This window comes from Ostrinia furnacalis, unplaced genomic scaffold (assembly GCF_004193835.3).
Source record: "Ostrinia furnacalis isolate ACB-3 unplaced genomic scaffold, ASM419383v2 OfSCF3926, whole genome shotgun sequence".
Lineage (NCBI taxonomy): Eukaryota > Metazoa > Arthropoda > Insecta > Lepidoptera > Crambidae > Ostrinia > Ostrinia furnacalis.
This window is the reverse complement of record NW_021134165.1, coordinates 7,354-27,335: the sequence shown is the minus strand read 5'-3', so window position 1 is coordinate 27,335 and position 19,982 is coordinate 7,354. Positions and strand designations below refer to the sequence as shown.

Genomic DNA, 19,982 nt, shown 5'->3' with positions numbered 1-19,982 from the left:
ATTATGCATTAGAACAACAGAATGCACTTTTACGTAATTAAATTTATATTTTTCGATTATTTAGATACAAGTTTATTTTATGAACGAACCTAGAAATATACAGATTTTCATAATCTTGTGTTTTATTTAAATTTACCCCAAATCCTAGTGGTCATCAACTATCAGTTGCAATCATCCTGTATTTCTGTTGGCCCCATGATGGGGACAAAAATTGGAAGGACAACAGTGTCAGGAATACAGTCATGATCAACCATTACCATCGTTTTTGTTTACCATGTCACGCATGTGTGGCTAGATGTTTATTACTCTTTCACGTAAAAACTACTAGATGGATTTTGATGAGACTAAAGTACATATTGTTGTTTACGCGTGATATTCACTTATTTTCTTCTTCCTTGGGGGAGGCCTTTGTCCAGCTGTCGACGTCTTTCGGCTGGAACGAACGATTCAGTTATTTGACTAATTTGACCAAGTTACAACAATACGTGCCATTATACATAATTTGATTTTTTCTGTATAATTGAATTGAATTTTATGAGAGCAAAGCCGCAGGCAAAAGTCAGTTGTGAAAAATAATAATTTGTCGCCATTTTTGCCAGGGACATTTTTAAAACACCAGCAACCTTGCAGGAGTAATAATATAGGTCTACCAGAGTCTCAAAAATATTGCAAATTAATTATGATAACATAACTCGAAAGAGCTTTTAAAGCAATATTTAAATAACGTCTCCCTAATTTGTAACCTCGATGTATGCCTCGAAGTACAACTATTACCAAAAACGCAAATATAGCCGTGGCATTAACTTAGGTAAAACAACGGTATGCCAAGCCGTAATCGAATCAAAAAAACTTGGAATAGAATTTCAAATTTCCAACGGCTTCCGGTTTTAACTGTCATTTTGCAGTCGAGAAAATTGCGATTTTTATTGTGTTGATGATCGACGATAAATATTTTATTTATATTGTCTGATGTTTTTACGAAATAAAATTTACTGTGATTGACGATTACTCTGTCTACTAACTTTGTAGTGAGCGTTTGTGCTTAGTGCATGAAAAATGGCACAATTCAACTACTTGAACGATTTGAAAAGTTTGGCTACAATAGATGGCCCGATAACTCGTGGCCCTCTTCAGCGATGGGTGAAGAAGACCAACAATGAGAATCACAATCCATCGCTAAGCGCATCATTCAAAAATATATCGAATATCAACCTCAGTACATGCAACCAGTCGATGCAAAAGTTGTCGATATCCGCCAACCAAAGTTGTAACAATAGTGTACTCTCCAGTAATAAAACTCCAACACGAAATGAAAACAAAAAAGGAAAGAAAACACCCTCTAAGACAAAGAGCCCAGGTAAGGTTAAATTCACTATTTATTTACTTTATTAATATGACCATGTGTCAATAAAATTCAAGTGTCATTTATTTTATAACAGTTATATAGGTATCTCTTATTATTCGACAGGTCGCTCCACCACTCCCACACCAAACAAAGCCTCCAAGACCCCTAACAAAGCTGACCGATTCATTCCATCCCGAAGTAACTCCAACTATGATTTGTGCCACTATATGGTAAGTGAGATATTGGAACAAATCTTTTCACTGAGTTTCTAATCAATAGTTCTTCCATTTGCTACTAAATATTCAGTGAATCTGCAGGAAATATCAGAGTAACTGTTTGTCATCATAAAAAAATTCAATGTTTTATTGAAAAATTTGAGTGTCTTGTTGATTTTATGCTGTAGCATGCTCCATATCAATACACATTTTACTTCTGTTAACATAAATGCATTTATCTCTTTCAGATGAGCCGCGAAGAAGACAAAGGGGAAGAGGTAGTAGCGCAGACGGCTGCCGGTGAAGCCATCGGTAGGGCTCTCACTGACACAGAGCCGGGGAGACTCCTGCAGTATACCTGTAAGGCCCCTGCCGCTCCGGAGGGCTACCAGAACAGACTAAGAGTAGTGTATTCACAGGTATCAAACGCTAAACGCTGGCTGCTTTTATTCATTACTAATCTTCATGTAAAATACTCTCACCATATCGTTTACATACTTTGTTTTATAATAAACTAGCTGACCCGGCGAACTTTGTTCCGCCTTAATGGCAATAAATAAGCAGACTTTTTTTTTTGTTTCGAACGGGATAAAAAGTATCCTATGTCCTTCTCCTGGCTCTAAACTACCTCCCAGACAATTTTCAGCTAAATCAGTTCAGCCGTTCTTGAGTTATAAGCGAAGTAACTAACACGACTTTCTTTTATATATATAGATTTTTGTCATTGGTGTTTTCAGGTTACATAAACTAATATTTTATGCAAAAGCAATTTGATTTTAGTTGAAAATTCATTATTGTAAATGCTTTTCAGTGTCATTGTCTTAAATGTGAACAATTTGCAGGCTAAAGTTCCATCATCAGTGAAAAACACAACAAGATACATACCTCAAGCTCCTGACAGGATTTTGGATGCACCGGACATTTTGGACGATTATTGTAAGCTCACTATTTATTCATATTTATTCAAAATACCCATATTTAGTTAAGCAGAGCTTTTTCTGAACTTACTCTAGACTTGTGACTTTCTGAATACCCATAAATAAGGCCTTATAAAGATTTGATCAGCCAAATTGAGTGTTGATTGATTAATGTTATCGATTCATGTTATGGTCAATAACCAAGATTAAATGTCAGAAAGTTCCATCATAGTGTTGTTTATACCAACTTCTTTGTTCACAGATCTAAATCTAGTAGATTGGAGTGCGTCCAACATTCTAGCAGTAGCTCTAGGAAGCTCAGTGTACTTATGGAACGCTGGAACGGGGCAAATTGAGCAACTCCTCACTCTAGAAGGCTCTGAAACCGTCTGCTCTGTGGGCTGGGTTCAAGGTGGTGGCTCCCATCTTGCTGTGGGAACCTCGTCTGCCACTGTCGAGTTGTGGGATTGTGAGAGGATCAAAAGATTGAGGGTGAGTAGCCTTAATTTTCTAAAAGCATTCTAGAAAGAAAGAAAGATACATTTATTCTACATCTTAATAACATTATAAATGCAAAAGTTTAGATGTCTGGATGTTTGTTACTCTTTTACGCAAAAACTACTGGAGGGAACTTTTGATGAAACTTTACAGTATTATTGTTTATAACCCAGAATAACATAACGCCCCAAGCAGTCACCCCCTGGTCACAACAGTCGCACAAATTAGTGCAATAGGCTAGTTTCCTAAAAAAATTTTTTTAGTCCGTCATGTTTAATATCAAAAGATATTGGACACATACAGTCGTGGTCAACTAATTAGGGACAGATAGAATACTGAGCAATACTAAGTGTTCATATCCTATTATTGTGAGCTTCATTCAATATTACTGGCTGTTACTTTGTAAACATATTGACTATCAAGAACTCTATTTAACAGAATACAATAACAACTAAAAAACTCACTAACTTAATAAAACATCTTAATCAAATCACATGAATCGGTAATTAATGGTACGGACGGTCTGGCCACCTAATTAGGGACGCTTAAGTTTTTCCTTCTAAATAAAAAAAAATAAAAAGTAATAACTTTTATTCTCTTCATTTGTAATTTCGGCGTCAATTTGAAAAGCGATATTCTTATCTTACGAGTTAAAAACTCATCAAATTATTAAAGGTAATGGGCTGAAAGAAAAGCAACAATGCGCTAAGTTATAATTAATCTTTATCAGTGTGGATGGCCATACCGGTATATTGCAGATCATCTGAAATGTTCCAAAAACATGAATCTACGATGCAGTGGCTTATTTCAAAATCATGAAACCACAGAAAGTATGCCTAGAAGGAAGAGGCCGATAAAAACAACCCCACAAGATGATCGCAGAATGGTCACTCTCGCAAAGAGAGACCCCTTTAAGGGTTTCGTTCTGATCAAGAGCGAGATTTTTGGACCAGAACCGACTGTTGAAGTATCTGCGAGGACCGTCAGAAGGCGACTGGTGGAGGCAAAGCTTGTAGGAAGAGTTCCTCGAAAAGTTCCACTACTGAAGATGGAACACAAAGAAGCAAGATTGGCGTTTGCAAGAAAGTATGGACATTAGGCTTTTGCTCAATGGATAAATGTGCTGTTTTCTGATGAGATCAAGCTAAATCTTATTTCATCCGATGACAGACAATACGTGCGACCTGTGAAGTCCGAAATGATACCAAAGTAAACGAAGAAGCAGGTGAAACATACAGGCGGCAATATAAAAATCTTGAGATCCATGTAATACCAAGTCCAGTCCAGGAAATCATTAACGTTTTACATAAATATATTGACTTGGCCATCGCATGAAAACACGTGTAAATTAAATTGTTTAGTGCGAAATGAAACGAAATTTTGCATGCCTGTGTAGACATGCAAAATTTCAGCTCAATGGGAAAACGGGAAGTAAGTAAAGATTTTACACAGATGTCAAAGAAAATAAAAGCTTGTAGATAGCTTTACAAAGAAAAGATATGTTTAAGAACGAACTGAATCTATTCAAAAAACCTATATTTCCAGCTTCCATACATTTAATATAGTTGCAAACAAACACGAAATCAATGGTTTCTGAGAATTCTGAGTGCCTTAATGCCGTCCCCTTTATCTGTTTATTTAGTATTTATTAATTAGTATCACTTGATGACATTGTAGCAAGTTAAACCTAAAATCATGTTTTCCGTAAATTATTTAAATAAGAATGCAATTTACGAGTTTGTTGTTTGATTATTATATAATTATTACTCAATTAAAAATTTAAATTTAAAAAATTAACACTTCTAATGTGGTAGGTATGGCTGGCGGCATACATTTAGTATAAAATTCGGAAACATTGAATTTTCGCATAGATCCAGTTTATTCGTTGACCTATTTATTGTTATTGTTTTAAAGAGCTCATGAAGCACTTACAGGAACAGTAGGTAAACAGTTTCTCGATATCTTGTATAGTTAAAAATCAAGTGAAATCACTTATCGTTTCCACCCTGTACCTATACTTTTAAAAATAAACTCATTTTATACGTTCATTTGTATAAGTATCTACAATACAAATATCTAACCAACTTAGTTGACGTTTTATAAAACTATTTGTCTAAGTGGCATCGAGCGACCGCTGGTGGATTTGCCATTTACCTGACCTACCCCTTTATTACTAAACGTTTAATATCAGATGAATAGTTACGCACCAATTTTTTTCATTCAGTCGTCAGTAATTGAACTTTCGGAAAAACATGACGAAGCGTTGTGTGACCATACAGACGCTATTCAACTTTTATTAGTAAGGAAGAGTATATTTTATGTTGGTAGAAACACAATAGCATAGACTAATGTTTTGACACCCTGTTAAAATTTTTATTAGTCATTTATTTTTTCCTGACCAAACAGATACCATAATAATATCTTTTATCTATTCTACCCATATTCTGTAAGTAAAATAATAAAAAGTTTGAAAAGAAAGAAATTACAAGTCCGATTTACCTAAACAAATAAATTAAAAATACTTGCGGATCAAAAGTACTCAATCATACTACAATTTACGAAAAAATCACGCGTGACGCATATACGTCAGTGGGCAGTCAACTGACATAGACCCGGCGTCTACGAGTGCCAAAGCACGACTGATTTATGCCATTTGATGCACCCGATTTTATAGTATTTTCAAATTAATTTTTCATTTGAAGATTGAAGATAGATATTTTTTCTTTTTCACACAATAATAGTACTATGTTTCTTCTTAAGTATAAAGTAGTTTATGTTGCCAAATGACTTTTAGATTATGAGATGTGACCTGTTTTCTTGCAGTAATTTTCTCGAATTTTGACTATCTTAGACATGATAAAAATGCATTTTAATGAATTAAACATCAAAATTTTCTCAATACACTTTCTTCTTCAGGGTATGCTTATTCTAATGAATACATTCTATCTTCTTACTTAGAAATAAATTTGTTGTAATATTAGTTCAAAGTTGTGCCTTCGCGAGTTACCTGGAAATCGGGCTTTCGAAATTCGCTGTTTTCGTAGGCAAAAATCCAATTTGAACGAGATGTTGTCAATAGACATTCCGTAAAAACGTATGATAATTACGATGATATAAGTCAAAAGAAGCTATAACAATAAATTATATGACTAAAATCATTTCGAAATTTGCCAAATTCTCGATTTCTGCATGAAAAATGTGACAACGCTCTTAAATAATTTCCAATTTATTTACATTTACAGTGAAAGTGTTACGTGTCCCTAATTAGTTGTCCATCCCTAGGTCAATAAATGTGTAGGTGGCAATGATTTATTTATTTTAAAAATATTGATCGCAACTAGCTAGTTTCTTTTCTGGCCTTTAAATATTTAGAATACTAGCCAAATTACTTGTTATTAATAGGCACAAGCTACAAAGCCTCGTGAAGATTTTTTTTTGGGACTGGAGAGACGGTCTTGTGTTTTAGTCATATAACGTCCCTAATTAGTTGACCACGACTGTATATTTTTATTTGTCAATCTAACAAATAATTATATAGTTATGGTGCGTTGAAGTTCCGCACGACGTCACAACGTGCGGCACTTTTATGCACGTATAGACATCACGGGCCTCTTCTTATGAANTATCAACCTCAGTACATGCAACCAGTCGATGCAAAAGTTGTCGATATCCGCCAACCAAAGTTGTAACAATAGTGTACTCTCCAGTAATAAAACTCCAACACGAAATGAAAACAAAAAAGGAAAGAAAACACCCTCTAAGACAAAGAGCCCAGGTAAGGTTAAATTCACTATTTATTTACTTTATTAATATGACCATGTGTCAATAAAATTCAAGTGTCATTTATTTTATAACAGTTATATAGGTATCTCTTATTATTCGACAGGTCGCTCCACCACTCCCACACCAAACAAAGCCTCCAAGACCCCTAACAAAGCTGACCGATTCATTCCATCCCGAAGTAACTCCAACTATGATTTGTGCCACTATATGGTAAGTGAGATATTGGAACAAATCTTTTCACTGAGTTTCTAATCAATAGTTCTTCCATTTGCTACTAAATATTCAGTGAATCTGCAGGAAATATCAGAGTAACTGTTTGTCATCATAAAAAAATTCAATGTTTTATTGAAAAATTTGAGTGTCTTGTTGATTTTATGCTGTAGCATGCTCCATATCAATACACATTTTACTTCTGTTAACATAAATGCATTTATCTCTTTCAGATGAGCCGCGAAGAAGACAAAGGGGAAGAGGTAGTAGCGCAGACGGCTGCCGGTGAAGCCATCGGTAGGGCTCTCACTGACACAGAGCCGGGGAGACTCCTGCAGTATACCTGTAAGGCCCCTGCCGCTCCGGAGGGCTACCAGAACAGACTAAGAGTAGTGTATTCACAGGTATCAAACGCTAAACGCTGGCTGCTTTTATTCATTACTAATCTTCATGTAAAATACTCTCACCATATCGTTTACATACTTTGTTTTATAATAAACTAGCTGACCCGGCGAACTTTGTTCCGCCTTAATGGCAATAAATAAGCAGACTTTTTTTTTTGTTTCGAACGGGATAAAAAGTATCCTATGTCCTTCTCCTGGCTCTAAACTACCTCCCAGACAATTTTCAGCTAAATCAGTTCAGCCGTTCTTGAGTTATAAGCGAAGTAACTAACACGACTTTCTTTTATATATATAGATTTTTGTCATTGGTGTTTTCAGGTTACATAAACTAATATTTTATGCAAAAGCAATTTGATTTTAGTTGAAAATTCATTATTGTAAATGCTTTTCAGTGTCATTGTCTTAAATGTGAACAATTTGCAGGCTAAAGTTCCATCATCAGTGAAAAATACAACAAGATACATACCTCAAGCTCCTGACAGGATTTTGGATGCACCGGACATTTTGGACGATTATTGTAAGCTCTTTATTTATTCATATTTATGCAAAATACCCATATTTAGTTAAGCAGAGCTTTTTCTGAACTTACTCTAGACTTGTGACTTTCTGAATACCCATAAATAAGGCCTTATAAAGATTTGATCAGCCAAATTGAGTGTTGATTGATTAATGTTATCGATTCATGTTATGGTCAATAACCAAGATTAAATGTCAGAAAGTTCCATCATAGTGTTGTTTATACCAACTTCTTTGTTCACAGATCTAAATCTAGTAGATTGGAGTGCGTCCAACATTCTAGCAGTAGCTCTAGGAAGCTCAGTGTACTTATGGAACGCTGGAACGGGGCAAATTGAGCAACTCCTCACTCTAGAAGGCTCTGAAACCGTCTGCTCTGTGGGCTGGGTTCAAGGTGGTGGCTCCCATCTTGCTGTGGGAACCTCGTCTGCCACTGTCGAGTTGTGGGATTGTGAGAGGATCAAAAGATTGAGGGTGAGTAGCCTTAATTTTCTAAAAGCATTCTAGAAAGAAAGAAAGATACGTTTATTCTACATCTTAATAACATTATAAATGCAAAAGTTTAGATGGCTGGATGTTTGTTACTCTTTTACGCAAAAACTACTGGAGGGAACTTTTGATGAAACTTTACAGTATTATTGTTTATAACCCAGAATAACATAATGCCCCAAGCAGTCACCCCCTGGTCACAACAGTCGCACAAATTAGTGCAATAGGCTAGTTTCCTAAAAAAATTTTTTTAGTCCGTCGTGTTTAATATCAAAAGATATTGGACACATATTTTTATTTGTCAATCTAACAAATAATTACATAGTTATGGTGCGTTGAAGTTCCGCACGACGTCACAACGTGTGGCACTTTTATGCACGTATAGCCTCTTCTTATGAACTTTGGCGCGCTTTATCTCTTTAAATTTTCATTAGTTTGAAAAAGTGAAAAATACGTGTAGAGTATTTTTTGATAAGTTAACTGACGGACTAATTAAAACTCTTGCTTTTTGACCCAGGAAACATCCCTATTGGTATCATATAGCTCATTTGATCCAACATCCACACCAACATCTTCTCGATCTCATCATCTTCGAATCAATACAAAACTCCTGGGGGTCACCAGACCATTCTGGGGTGCCCCTTAGCCCCCCGCTATAATATGTATACCCAACTTAAATTATGCACTTATGACGGAGGGGGGAATATGGGGATCGCCCAGGGTGCCAACCCAATCTACGCCACCAAAGCATCATACACCAATATCCTCATTCCAGGTAATGGACGGGCACACGGGGCGCGTGGGCTCGCTGGCTTGGAACATGTACATCGTGTCGTCGGGCGCGCGCGACGGGAACATCGTGCACCACGACGTGCGACAGCGCGACCACGCCGTCGCCACGCTCGCCGCGCACTCGCAAGAGGTAAGCGGGTTAATAATAAATAAATAATAATAAATATCCTTGGACATTTTACACTACGCTTCTAGTCCCAAACTAAGCAAAGCTTGTACTATGGGTACTAGACAACGGATAAATATACTTAAATACTTTTTTTAATACATTCATATTATACATAGTCACACCCAGACCCGTCACAAATTCAAATTCATCATTTCAATTTCTGCCCGGCCGGGAATCGAACCCAGGATCCGAACCACTACACCAAACGGCCAACAAATTGAACATTTGAACCTTATGTTATCTCACTAACAAAAGTGACTAACACCCGTATTCACAAACATTACTATGAGGTCTCACAGTGGGCGTGGACGCACAGGGTCCAATCACACGCCCGTATTCATAAACATTACTATGAGGTCTCACAGTGGGCGTGGACGCACAGGGTGACAAACTAATCAATCACAGAGCTCTATTCAACGCTGTGCCACAAGCTGTGCATCCGATTTACTGCTTCACTTAAGCAAGCATCGTTTGTGAATACGGGCGACAGAGCTCTATTCAACGCTGTGCGTTCGATTTTCTGCTTCACTTAAGCAAGCATCGTTTGTGAATACGGGCATGAGTTTCTTGCGCTGCTTCTTCTCAGCACTGGCCCATTTATTGTCTCGAAGCAGTGGTAGGGTTAATACTGGTATGTGTAAAAGTGCTTTTAAAAGCCTATTTGCAAAAATAAATGAATTTTACTAAAGTTCGAAATACGAGGTAAAGGCTTAAAAATTAATTGGGGCAGGCGCCGATCTTGTCCTCAAAAAAGATTGTAGTCACTTCACAGCCAACCGACAGTAAAAATATCATCGTCCTGTCTCCGTCATAGTCGTTGGATAACGCATGCCCATCGTGCTTTACTGAATCCACGTCTGAGTTAGGATTACTGAAGAAAGAACAACCGTCTCTGTGGTCTAAGTGGAAAGAACAATGTAAGGTTCGCAATGTGGAAGTTTTACAGCAACCACAATGAATTGTAAACTTTTTTCGCTTCATAAGCGTTTTCGGTCTTGGAGCGTAACATGTAAATAAATTAAACTAAATTATTTACAGATTTGCGGCTTGAAATGGTCGCCTGACGGTCGATATCTGGCATCTGGTGGAAATGATAACCTGCTTAACATCTGGCCAATAGTCCAAGGGCAGCACTATTCCCAGCCACAGTACCTGTACTCTTTCAAGTAAGTAACTGCATAAAACACAATTTTCATCTCTCCCTCCCCTTTAATTAACCACTTATCTCATCACCACCGTCAATGGAAAGCGATAATTTTGCTCAAATAGTCGACCACAAAGCAGCAAAGAGAACACACCAAGTTTTTAGTGAGTCATAAATTGCTGGCTTCTCTCCCAGTAGGTATGGACAGAGACTACTACCTGAGATAAAAAAAAGGATTAAACCAAACAGGTGTTGCCTCTTACTCTGTCTTACCTTGTTGCCTAAAGTAAGCGCGTGTGACCGCAGCCCGCACCGAGCTTTCGTGTAGTGCCCGTGATATTATTGCATAATAAGTCGTCACTTATTAAGTATTTGAGCAGTGCGACACGTCGTCGCACTGCTCAAATACTTCACCCAAATGGATATAGCTCCCTACCTTTATCTCGTTGCTAAAAGTGTGATATTACCAGCCAGTCATAATAAGTGACGTGACACGCCGCTTGGATAAAGTCTGAACGTTTATTGCCATTCCATATAATCCATATTCCATATCTTTACCTATTGCCATACATAATCATTGCAACCAGCACCTGGCGGCCGTGAAGGGGCTAGCCTGGTGCCCGTGGAGCGCGGGCGTGCTGGCGTCGAGCGGCGGCACTTTAATACCCCATATCTCTATCTCTTTGCCTTAAGTAATCATTGTGATTTCAGCTCAGCGTTGCCAGTTTTTTTTTTCGCCAAGTCGGGACTTTGGTACTTTTTGAGTGAAAATAGCGGGATTCTTCCGTCAGAAGCGGGACATAGTAAAAAAACGTATATAATCAAAGGTTTTCAAATATTTATCCTTTTATTTGACTTAAAATTACGTTTCCGTGACAATAGATAGCAAAAGTAGCCATAGAAAATGTACCTATTTTAACAAAAAAATAATATTTTGAATCAGATTTACTCTATCGTTAAATTCGTCTTTAGAATAAAAAAAGAAAAAAAAAACAAAAATCGAAACAAAAAAATTATTCTTTAGAATAATATGGCGTTTCAAACAATAGTCTGGTGAAGTGTGTCTCTCTCCGAAAAGCGGGACAGAGCCTGTCCCGCGCGGGACATTTAAATTTGATTAAAAAATCGGGACGACCCGCCAAAATCGGGACGTCTGGCAACGCTGTTTCAGCTATAGTCCGGTCGCTGAGCACGTAGAATTTCGTCCAATGACCCCAAGCTACCCATCCCTATCGCTTGCGTGTAATTATGTTGCTGTCGCGACTGTGCGACAGGCGCCCGCAGTGAGTGTGCGAGCGCCGCGCACGAAATTCTACGTGCTCGGCGACCTTACTTTAGCATCTAGCCGCCGTCTAGATGCTAGCCTGGTGCCCGTGGAGCCATTGTAAATGACGCGCCGCTCAAATGGTTATCTAGTTTCCCTTTCCATTCTCGTTGGTATAAGTAACCACCATCGTTGCAGCCAGCACCTGGCGGCCGTGAAGGGGCTAGCCTGGTGTCCCTGGAGCGCGGGCGTGCTGGCGTCGAGCGGCGGCACTTTCTTTAATACCCCATATCTCTATCTCTCTGCCTTAAGTAATCATTGTGATTGCAGCTATAGTCCGGTCGCTGAGCACGTAGAATTTCGTCCAATGACCCCAAGCTACCCATCCTTATCGCTTGCGCGTAATTATGTTGCTGTCGCGACTGTGCGACGGGCGGCCGCAGTGAGTGTGCGAGCGCGACAGCAATATAATTACGTGCGAGCGGTAAGGATGGGTAGCTCGGAGTCATTGGACGAAATTCACGTGCTCGGCGATCTTATTTTAGCATCTAGCCGCCGTCAAGATGCTAGCCTGGTGCCCATGGAGCCATTGTAAATGGTTACCTAGTTTTCCAAATGCGTCTTTATCTCGTTGCTATAAGTAACCATCATCATTCCAGCCAGCACCTAGCGGCCGTAAAGGGACTAGCCTGGTGCCCGTGAAGCGCGGGCGTGCTGGCGTCGGGCGGCGGCACTTTACTGCCCCACATCTCTTTTTACTCTTTACTCGTTGCCATAAATAATCTTTGCCGTTTGTATGTGAGCGCGCCAATACGTATGCGGCGCGCACGCACACACTGACAAAATTTAGCGTGGATTAGCGGGGAGTTGCGCCGAATTTTGTATTTACTCTGATATTACCCCGCTTCGACCTTTAACCAAATGTGTAATCCTACCTACCTATCTAATCAATAATTATGTTTCCAGCCAGCACCTCCACCAAGGGGCTGGCATGGTGCCCATGGGGCTGTTAGGTGCTAGTATATCAAGCGCCGTATAACTTAAATGCTTATATTGTTAGTCGTATCTTGTCAGTCAGTGGCGGCGTACGTCCTTGTCATGCAGATGTGCCAGTGAGTACTAATCTGCGTGACTGTTGTCACCCCCTGATGCTTGGCACTCGGAGCTATTATCACAGAATAATAATAAGTACTACTTCGCGAACGTATTTAAAAAAATGTATGCTCAATGTCATTAACAATATGGTGTAATTTAGCCTGTCTCAAGAGTCAAGCACCATTTTGTTGACAAACGTCAGTGATCGGCACTGCGCCGAAGCTTCTGTAAAATGATGTGACGTGAGGTGCCAAACTGCGGAAAATGGCGGAGGAAATACATGATTTAGCAGGATTCAGTGTTTTTATTATTTTTTAGGCAGTTAAATACTGCACAGTATTTAGTACACCATTTTCTTTATTTTCTTCCATCATACACAAGAATACGCGTGCGTCAGTCAATGTTCGCTCGTATGTGAGGCCTTGTCGAATAGTATCCTGTAGTGTAGGTGGGACATCGTGCGTGTTTTGTTTTCTATGTAAACTCGCGGAGATGAACAGGCCTGCTATTATGCTATAACCAACCATTGTCGTTTCCAGCCAGCACCTGGCGGCCGTGAAGGGCCTAGCCTGGTGTCCGTGGAGCGCGGGCGTGCTGGCTTCGGGCGGCGGCACGGCGGACCGCACCATCCGCATCTGGAACGTCAACACCGGCGCCAACCTCAACACCGTCGACACCAAATCGCAGGTAAACGGATATTATATAATTAACTTTTTANGATGTTTTCAGCAGTTCTGATTTTTTCAATTTTTCAAGGTCATCTTTGCCTTCAGCGCTGATTATAATACCCCCACCTCTGGTTTTTCTCATCCCTCGGATATGCAGTTTTAATTCTTCCGGCTTGATGATGGTCTGAATAAGTTTCTTAGTCTCTTCACTGGTCTTATCTTTGCTAGCTGGGTAAATAGCAATGTTACTGGTGCTTGGTGGTGTGTGTGTGGTATTGTGTGGTTTCTGTGTATTTCTCGTGATGTTATCTGTTAGGTAGGTACCTAATTAAAACATTTTCGTAGGTACCTAATTCTCTTTATTAAAACATTTTCAATGCCATCTATTTAGATGTGAATCTCGTTTATTGGTTCATTTCACAATCACTCAAAGTGTTTTGTGCTCAAAGTAATCTTATATTTGATATTTTGTTTCCTTGTAATTATATCAGAATTTGTGACTTGACTTTGATATCGAAAGAGATTCACCGAAATGTAAATTAGAGGTTCCTGTCGTGAAAGGATCACAAAAGCGTTAAATTTTAATCTCAACATTACATCGACATCATCAATGTTTTATCAACAAATAATAATACTGTCAAAAATCGTACTTACTGAATTTATGTAGGTAAAGGTAGGTATTCATTATGACTCAGAGTGTATTGACCGCATTCAATAATAAGACCATTTTTTGTCCAGGGAATTACAATGTAGTCAGCCCATTTTAAGGCAACAACGTTATATTTTCGCCACAGTTTGGTTTGCTCGCTAGTCTCAGGGTGTATTTTTACAGCGTTCCATGCAGCTCGCAGTCAAGCAGCCGCGCGATGGATGCCGGCTCTAACTTAGCTCTGGTAACTTTAGCTAGACTAATTATTATATTACTCCACTTCCGACAACAAAGGGGTTAGCGTTGGTTCAGTCCATATAAATTAGGGACTATTTATCTTGAAGATATTCATGAGCGTTGACCTGCTCTACGTTAAATTAAATTAAGTAATTTGCTTTTTCATGTTAATATTTTTTATGCGCGTACCGATCGGCGATCGACTGATCAATGTGAGCATTTTGATAACCACCGGCACTGGTAGCCAGTACTTCTTTCAAATTGTCTATCTGTATGAAAAATAATAAGCATCTTTGAAAATACCTNCTTCACTGGTCTTATCTTTGCTAGCTGGGTAAATAGCAATGTTACTGGTGCTTGGTGGTCTTACTATAGAGCTCTTACTGGTTCTCAGCACGTCGGCAAAAGATACATTCGGTTGTTCATCCTTTGGGGTAGAGCGAATAGATACTTTTAGGTCCTCGATCTGATCTCCTAGTGCGGTAGATGACTCCTTTTGATCAATTAATGTTTTGATCATTGATTGGTCTGAGATATATTTCTGTTTTAGTGACTGATATTGCACAGCCAATTGAGAGACACCACCCAACACGTTTCTGCTTGTGTTGCTGATTCTCAGCTTCTGTTCTGTGTTCAGTTTACCTTCTCCTGATGTATAGCATATGTTGTTAAGGCATTTCTCAATGGAGGATATCCATTTCTGGATTTCTTCGGTCGATACAACCACAGAATAATAATAAGTACTACGTACAGAAGTTTTACTTCGCAAAGGTATTTAAAAAAATGTATGCTCAATGTCATTAACAATATGGTGTTATTTTGCTTGTCTCAAGAGTCAAGCAAGTTTGTCGGAAGTTTTGTTGACAAACGTCAGTGATCGGTACTGCGCCGAAGCTATAGGGCTGACTTCGGTAAAATGATGTGACGTGAGGTGCCAAATCACAGATTAGAGAGTGGTGCCAATCTACAGTAAATGGCGGAGGAAATACATGATTTAGCATGAATTATCATGAATAATATTAACTACTTATTTACCTCTCAGTGTCTTGAGGCAACTTAAAAAAGTACATTCTGTGTTTTTATTATTATTTAGGCAGTTAAATACTGCACAGTATTTAGTACACCATTTTCTTTATATTTTTCCATCATACACAAGAATACGCGTGCGTGAGTCAATGTTCGCTCGTATGTGAGGCCATAGAGAAAAGTAATAGTGAGGCCTTGTCGAATAGTACTCTTGTAGGGGGCAATCGTGCGTGTTTTGTTTTCGATGTAAACTCGCGGAGATGAACAGGCCTTTTTTTTTTTTTTTTTACGGGGAAAAAATGCGTTGAATCGCATACCTACCCTGTCCCCGCAGGGTAGGTATGCGATTCAACGCATTTTTTATTTGTGTGTGTACGTTATGTGGGGCTCACCACGTCAGAAGGACGAGGCATACCCACTAAAAAGACCCCGGTGCTCCGTCACTCGCCATAAGTGGGAGGAGACTGTGGGTTTCCGGACAAAGCCTTCTCTACCACAGCCCCTCCCGGCGATTGCCCGCCTACATGGCGGGCCCTACAAGCCCCCCAGGACGGGGGGCGACAGGAACAGCTGGAAGCACACAGCTGTTCCCGTCCGACGGTGGTGGTGACCTGTGCAGTGCAGGCGGGGGCGCCCCCACGCCCCCGGCCCGAATGAAAATTTTATCACTTTGTATATTGGGGTGTGTCATACCCCACCTGGTACGGGACGTAACTTTTAGTCACCTCGTACACGGAGGGTTAAACAATAATAGCAAATGGCACGTCCATCTGCAAGCGATGCGCGAATAGACATTGACTATTAAATATAAATTATTGATAGCTAAACAATGTAGTTAATTTTTTTTTCCAAACAAATTCAGCCATAATCAGACACAAAATTAAGCAACAACACGGTTTTAAGTGACAAACATTATGCTTTGGCGCAAAATTCCTTTAAAAATAATCACTGAATCAAGAAATCAGAAACTGTCAATGAATAGACCATTGACCCGTTTTTTTTTATTATTTCATAAAATCCGTCTTCAGGTCGCCACAGAACAAGGCCTCGCGAAATCTGTCTTGCCCACATCAAATTTAGGTCTTGCCCCGCCACTGGGCCCTGCCTGTACTTAGGTCATTTCCTTAGTTTTGAAATATACACGAAACGAGACTATATTCCAACTTGTTATCTTCCTCAGGTGTGCTCAATAGTCTGGAGCACGCACTACAAGGAACTAATCTCGGGCCACGGCTACGCGAACAACCAACTCGTCATCTGGAAGTACCCGCTTATGTCTCGAGTGGCCGAGCTCACCGGCCATATGGCGCGCGTACTACACTTAGCACTGTCGCCTGATGGTACTACAGTATTGTCTGCTGGCGCCGACGAGACCTTGCGGTGAGTTGAACCCTATTGTCCATGTCATACAGTCGGAAATAGCATGACGAAGCTCACCGGCCACATGGCGGAACCCTATTGTTCACGTCAAGCGGCTGGAAATGGCATGACGAAGATAATGGGCCATATTGAGCGCGTATTACACCTCGCACTGTCGCCTGATAGTACTACAGTATTGTCTGCTGGCGCCGACGAGACTTTGCGGTGAGTTTGAACCCTATTGTTGAAAGCATACGGCTGGAAATAGCATGACGAAGCTTACCGCCACATGGCGCGCGTAATATACCTCGCACTATCGCCCGACGGTAACTACAGTATTGTCTGCCGGCGCTGATGAGACCTTGCGGTGAGTTTGAACCCTATTGTTCATGTCTTACGGTTGGAAATGGCATGACGAAGCTAACGGGCCATATGGCGCGCGTACTATACCTCGCACTGTCGCCTGATGGTACTACAGTATTATCTGCTGGCGCCGACGAGACCTTGCGGTGAGTTTGAACCCTATTGTTCATGTCATACGGTCGGAAATGGCATGACGAAGCTTACGGCCACATGGCGCGCGTACTACAACCTCGCTGTCGCCTGATGGTACTGCAGTATTGTCCGCCAGCGCCGACGACACCTTGCGGTGAGTTAGAACCTTATTGCTCATGTCATACGGCTGGAAATGGCATGACGAAGCTAACGGGCCATATGGCGTGCGTACTACACCTCGCACTGTCGCCTGATGGTACTACAGTATTGTCTGCTGGCGCTGATGAGACCTTGCGGTGAGTTTGAACCCTATCGTCCATGTCATACGGTCGGAAATGGCATGACGAAGCTTACCGGCCACATGGCGCGCGTACTACACCTCGCGCTGTCGCCTGATGGTACTACAGTATTGTCTGCTGGCGCCGACGAGACCTTGCGGTGAGTTTGAACCCTATTATTCAAGTCATACGGCTAAAGGAAATGGCATGACGAAGCTCACCAGCCACATGGCGGAACCCTATTGTTCATGTCATACGGTCGGAAATGGCATGACGAAGATAACGGGCCATATTGAGCGCGTATTACATCTTGCACTATCACCGGACGGAACTACAGTACTGTCCGCCGGCGCCGACGAGACCTTGCGGTGAGTTGAACCCTATTCTTCATGTCATACGGCTGGAAATGGCATGACGAAGCTAACGGGCCATATGGCGCGCGTACTACACCTCGCACTGTCGCTTGATGGTACTACAGTATTGTCTGCTGGCGCCGACGAGACCTTGCGGTGAGTTTGAACCCTATCGTCCATGTCATACGGTCGGAAATGGTATGACGAAGCTAACGGGCCATATGGCGTGCGTACTACACCTTGCACTGTCGCCTGATGGTACTACAGTATTGTCTGCTGGCGCCGACGAGACCTTGCGGTGAGTTTGAGCCTTATAAATCATGTTATACGGTCGGATATGGCATGACGAAGCTCACCAGCCACATGGCGGAACCCTATTGTTCATGTCATACGGTCGGAAATGGCATGACGAAGCTAACGGGCCACATGGCGCGCGTACTACACCTCGCACTGTCGCCTAATGGTACTACAGTATTGTCTGCTGGCGCCGACGAGACCTTGCGGTGAGTTTGAACCCTATTGTTCATGTCATACGGTCGGAAATGGCATGACGAAGCTAACGGGCCATATGGCGCGCGTACTACACTTAGCACTGTCGCCTGATGGTACTACAGTATTGTCTGCCGGCGCTGATGAGACCTTGCGGTGAGTTTGAACCCTATTGTTCATGTCTTACGGTTGGAAATGGCATGACGAAGCTAACGGGCTACATGGCGCGGGTGTTACACTTAGCACTGTCGCCTGATGGTACTACAGTATTGTCTGCCGGCGCCGACGAGACCTTGCGGTGAGTTTGAACCCTATCGTCCATGTCATACGGTCGGAAATGGCATGACGAAGCTAACAGGCCACATGGCGCGCGTACTACACCTCGCACTGTCGCCTGATGGTACTACAGTATTGTCTGCCGGCGCTGATGAGACTTGCGGTGAGTTTGAACCCTATTGTTGAAGTCATACGGCTGAAAATGGCATGACGGAGCTCATCGCCCGACGGAACTAGTGTTGTACTAAGGATACTAAATCATTAAAACTAGAACCCTAAAAAAGTAATCCGACCTTAATAAGAAATGTCTTGTTTCAGCCTTTGGAAATGCTTCATGTTGGATCCCGCGAAAAAGAAGGAACCCACCGACTCTAAAGCAGCTAAGTCATTACTAAATCTCAATTCATTGATTAGGTAAAACTAATTGAATGTCATTAATTAATGCTTGACTGCTAGGTGAACTAGAATGACTGAAATAATAATGTGATCTTTACAATTATTGTTAGTAAGCTAGTTTTTAACTAACCACTGTTGGTTTTGTCAACAATTTAGATATTTTATCTATCAATGTCTATTGTTGTATGTTTTTCAAATCTCTGTGATTAATCTAAAACTTAATTCTATGTAATCATGACATCATATTAATTTCGGTTCTATTCAATTTGACGCTGTTTTGATAAAGTGTAGATTTACGTGACGCGCGGTATTTGGGAAGATATTTAGATCATCTTATGTTTTAGACGAGCGTGAGAAGTTGAGGTTGTAAAATGTGGATCGCGACGTTTAGTTTCTTTTCTCGAGTCCGGCTTTTTCTGACTTTCGTGTTTCGTTTTCTTCTTATCTTTGATTACCTTTAGCTTATTTATTTGACAACATTTCATCACCTCGGCTTCTTTGTTTTAAGTACTTTGTAAAACTATTATGCGCCTCTTACCTCATTTTATTGTGAACACTTTCTACATTTAAGTATGAAATGAATTTTGATTTTATTGTAACCTTGTCTTTGATCTAATAAAGTATTTGATATTTAAATATTAATTTCTATTAATTCGCGTAAAACATATTTTTAAAAACAACAAGAATAGTATACCCATACAAACAAAACGTGATTTGAAATGAAACTAATGTATGACGTAAAAAGATTTTTATTACTTATCTAATTCGTTAATATTGCAACAATGTGGAATGTATAAAGAACAAGCAAAATTAAATGTATAATAAAGAAATTAAAATTAATAGTGCGATAAAAATGTGCTATAAATTTCATAATACTTAAATAAAATGTAGACAAAATTGTGATGATTAATAAAA

The 19,982-nt window shown here is 40.2% G+C and overlaps 1 protein-coding gene across 1 annotated transcript; it reads left to right on the top strand.

Moving 5' to 3' along the window:
* The first annotated feature begins 886 nt into the window (after window positions 1-886).
* On the top strand, window positions 887-19,580 carry fzy (cell division cycle 20 protein fzy). Its single transcript, XM_028312402.1, has 15 exons — window positions 887-1,357; window positions 1,469-1,575; window positions 1,809-1,979; window positions 2,403-2,496; window positions 2,740-2,969; window positions 6,597-6,750; window positions 6,862-6,968; window positions 7,202-7,372; window positions 7,796-7,889; window positions 8,133-8,362; window positions 9,153-9,299; window positions 10,377-10,504; window positions 13,381-13,528; window positions 16,602-16,801; window positions 18,990-19,580. The coding sequence occupies exons 1-15, from the start codon at window positions 1,057-1,059 to the stop codon at window positions 19,087-19,089; spliced, it is 2,382 nt and encodes a 793-aa protein (XP_028168203.1). The 5' UTR covers window positions 887-1,056; the 3' UTR covers window positions 19,090-19,580.
* The last annotated feature ends 402 nt before the right edge of the window (window positions 19,581-19,982 follow it).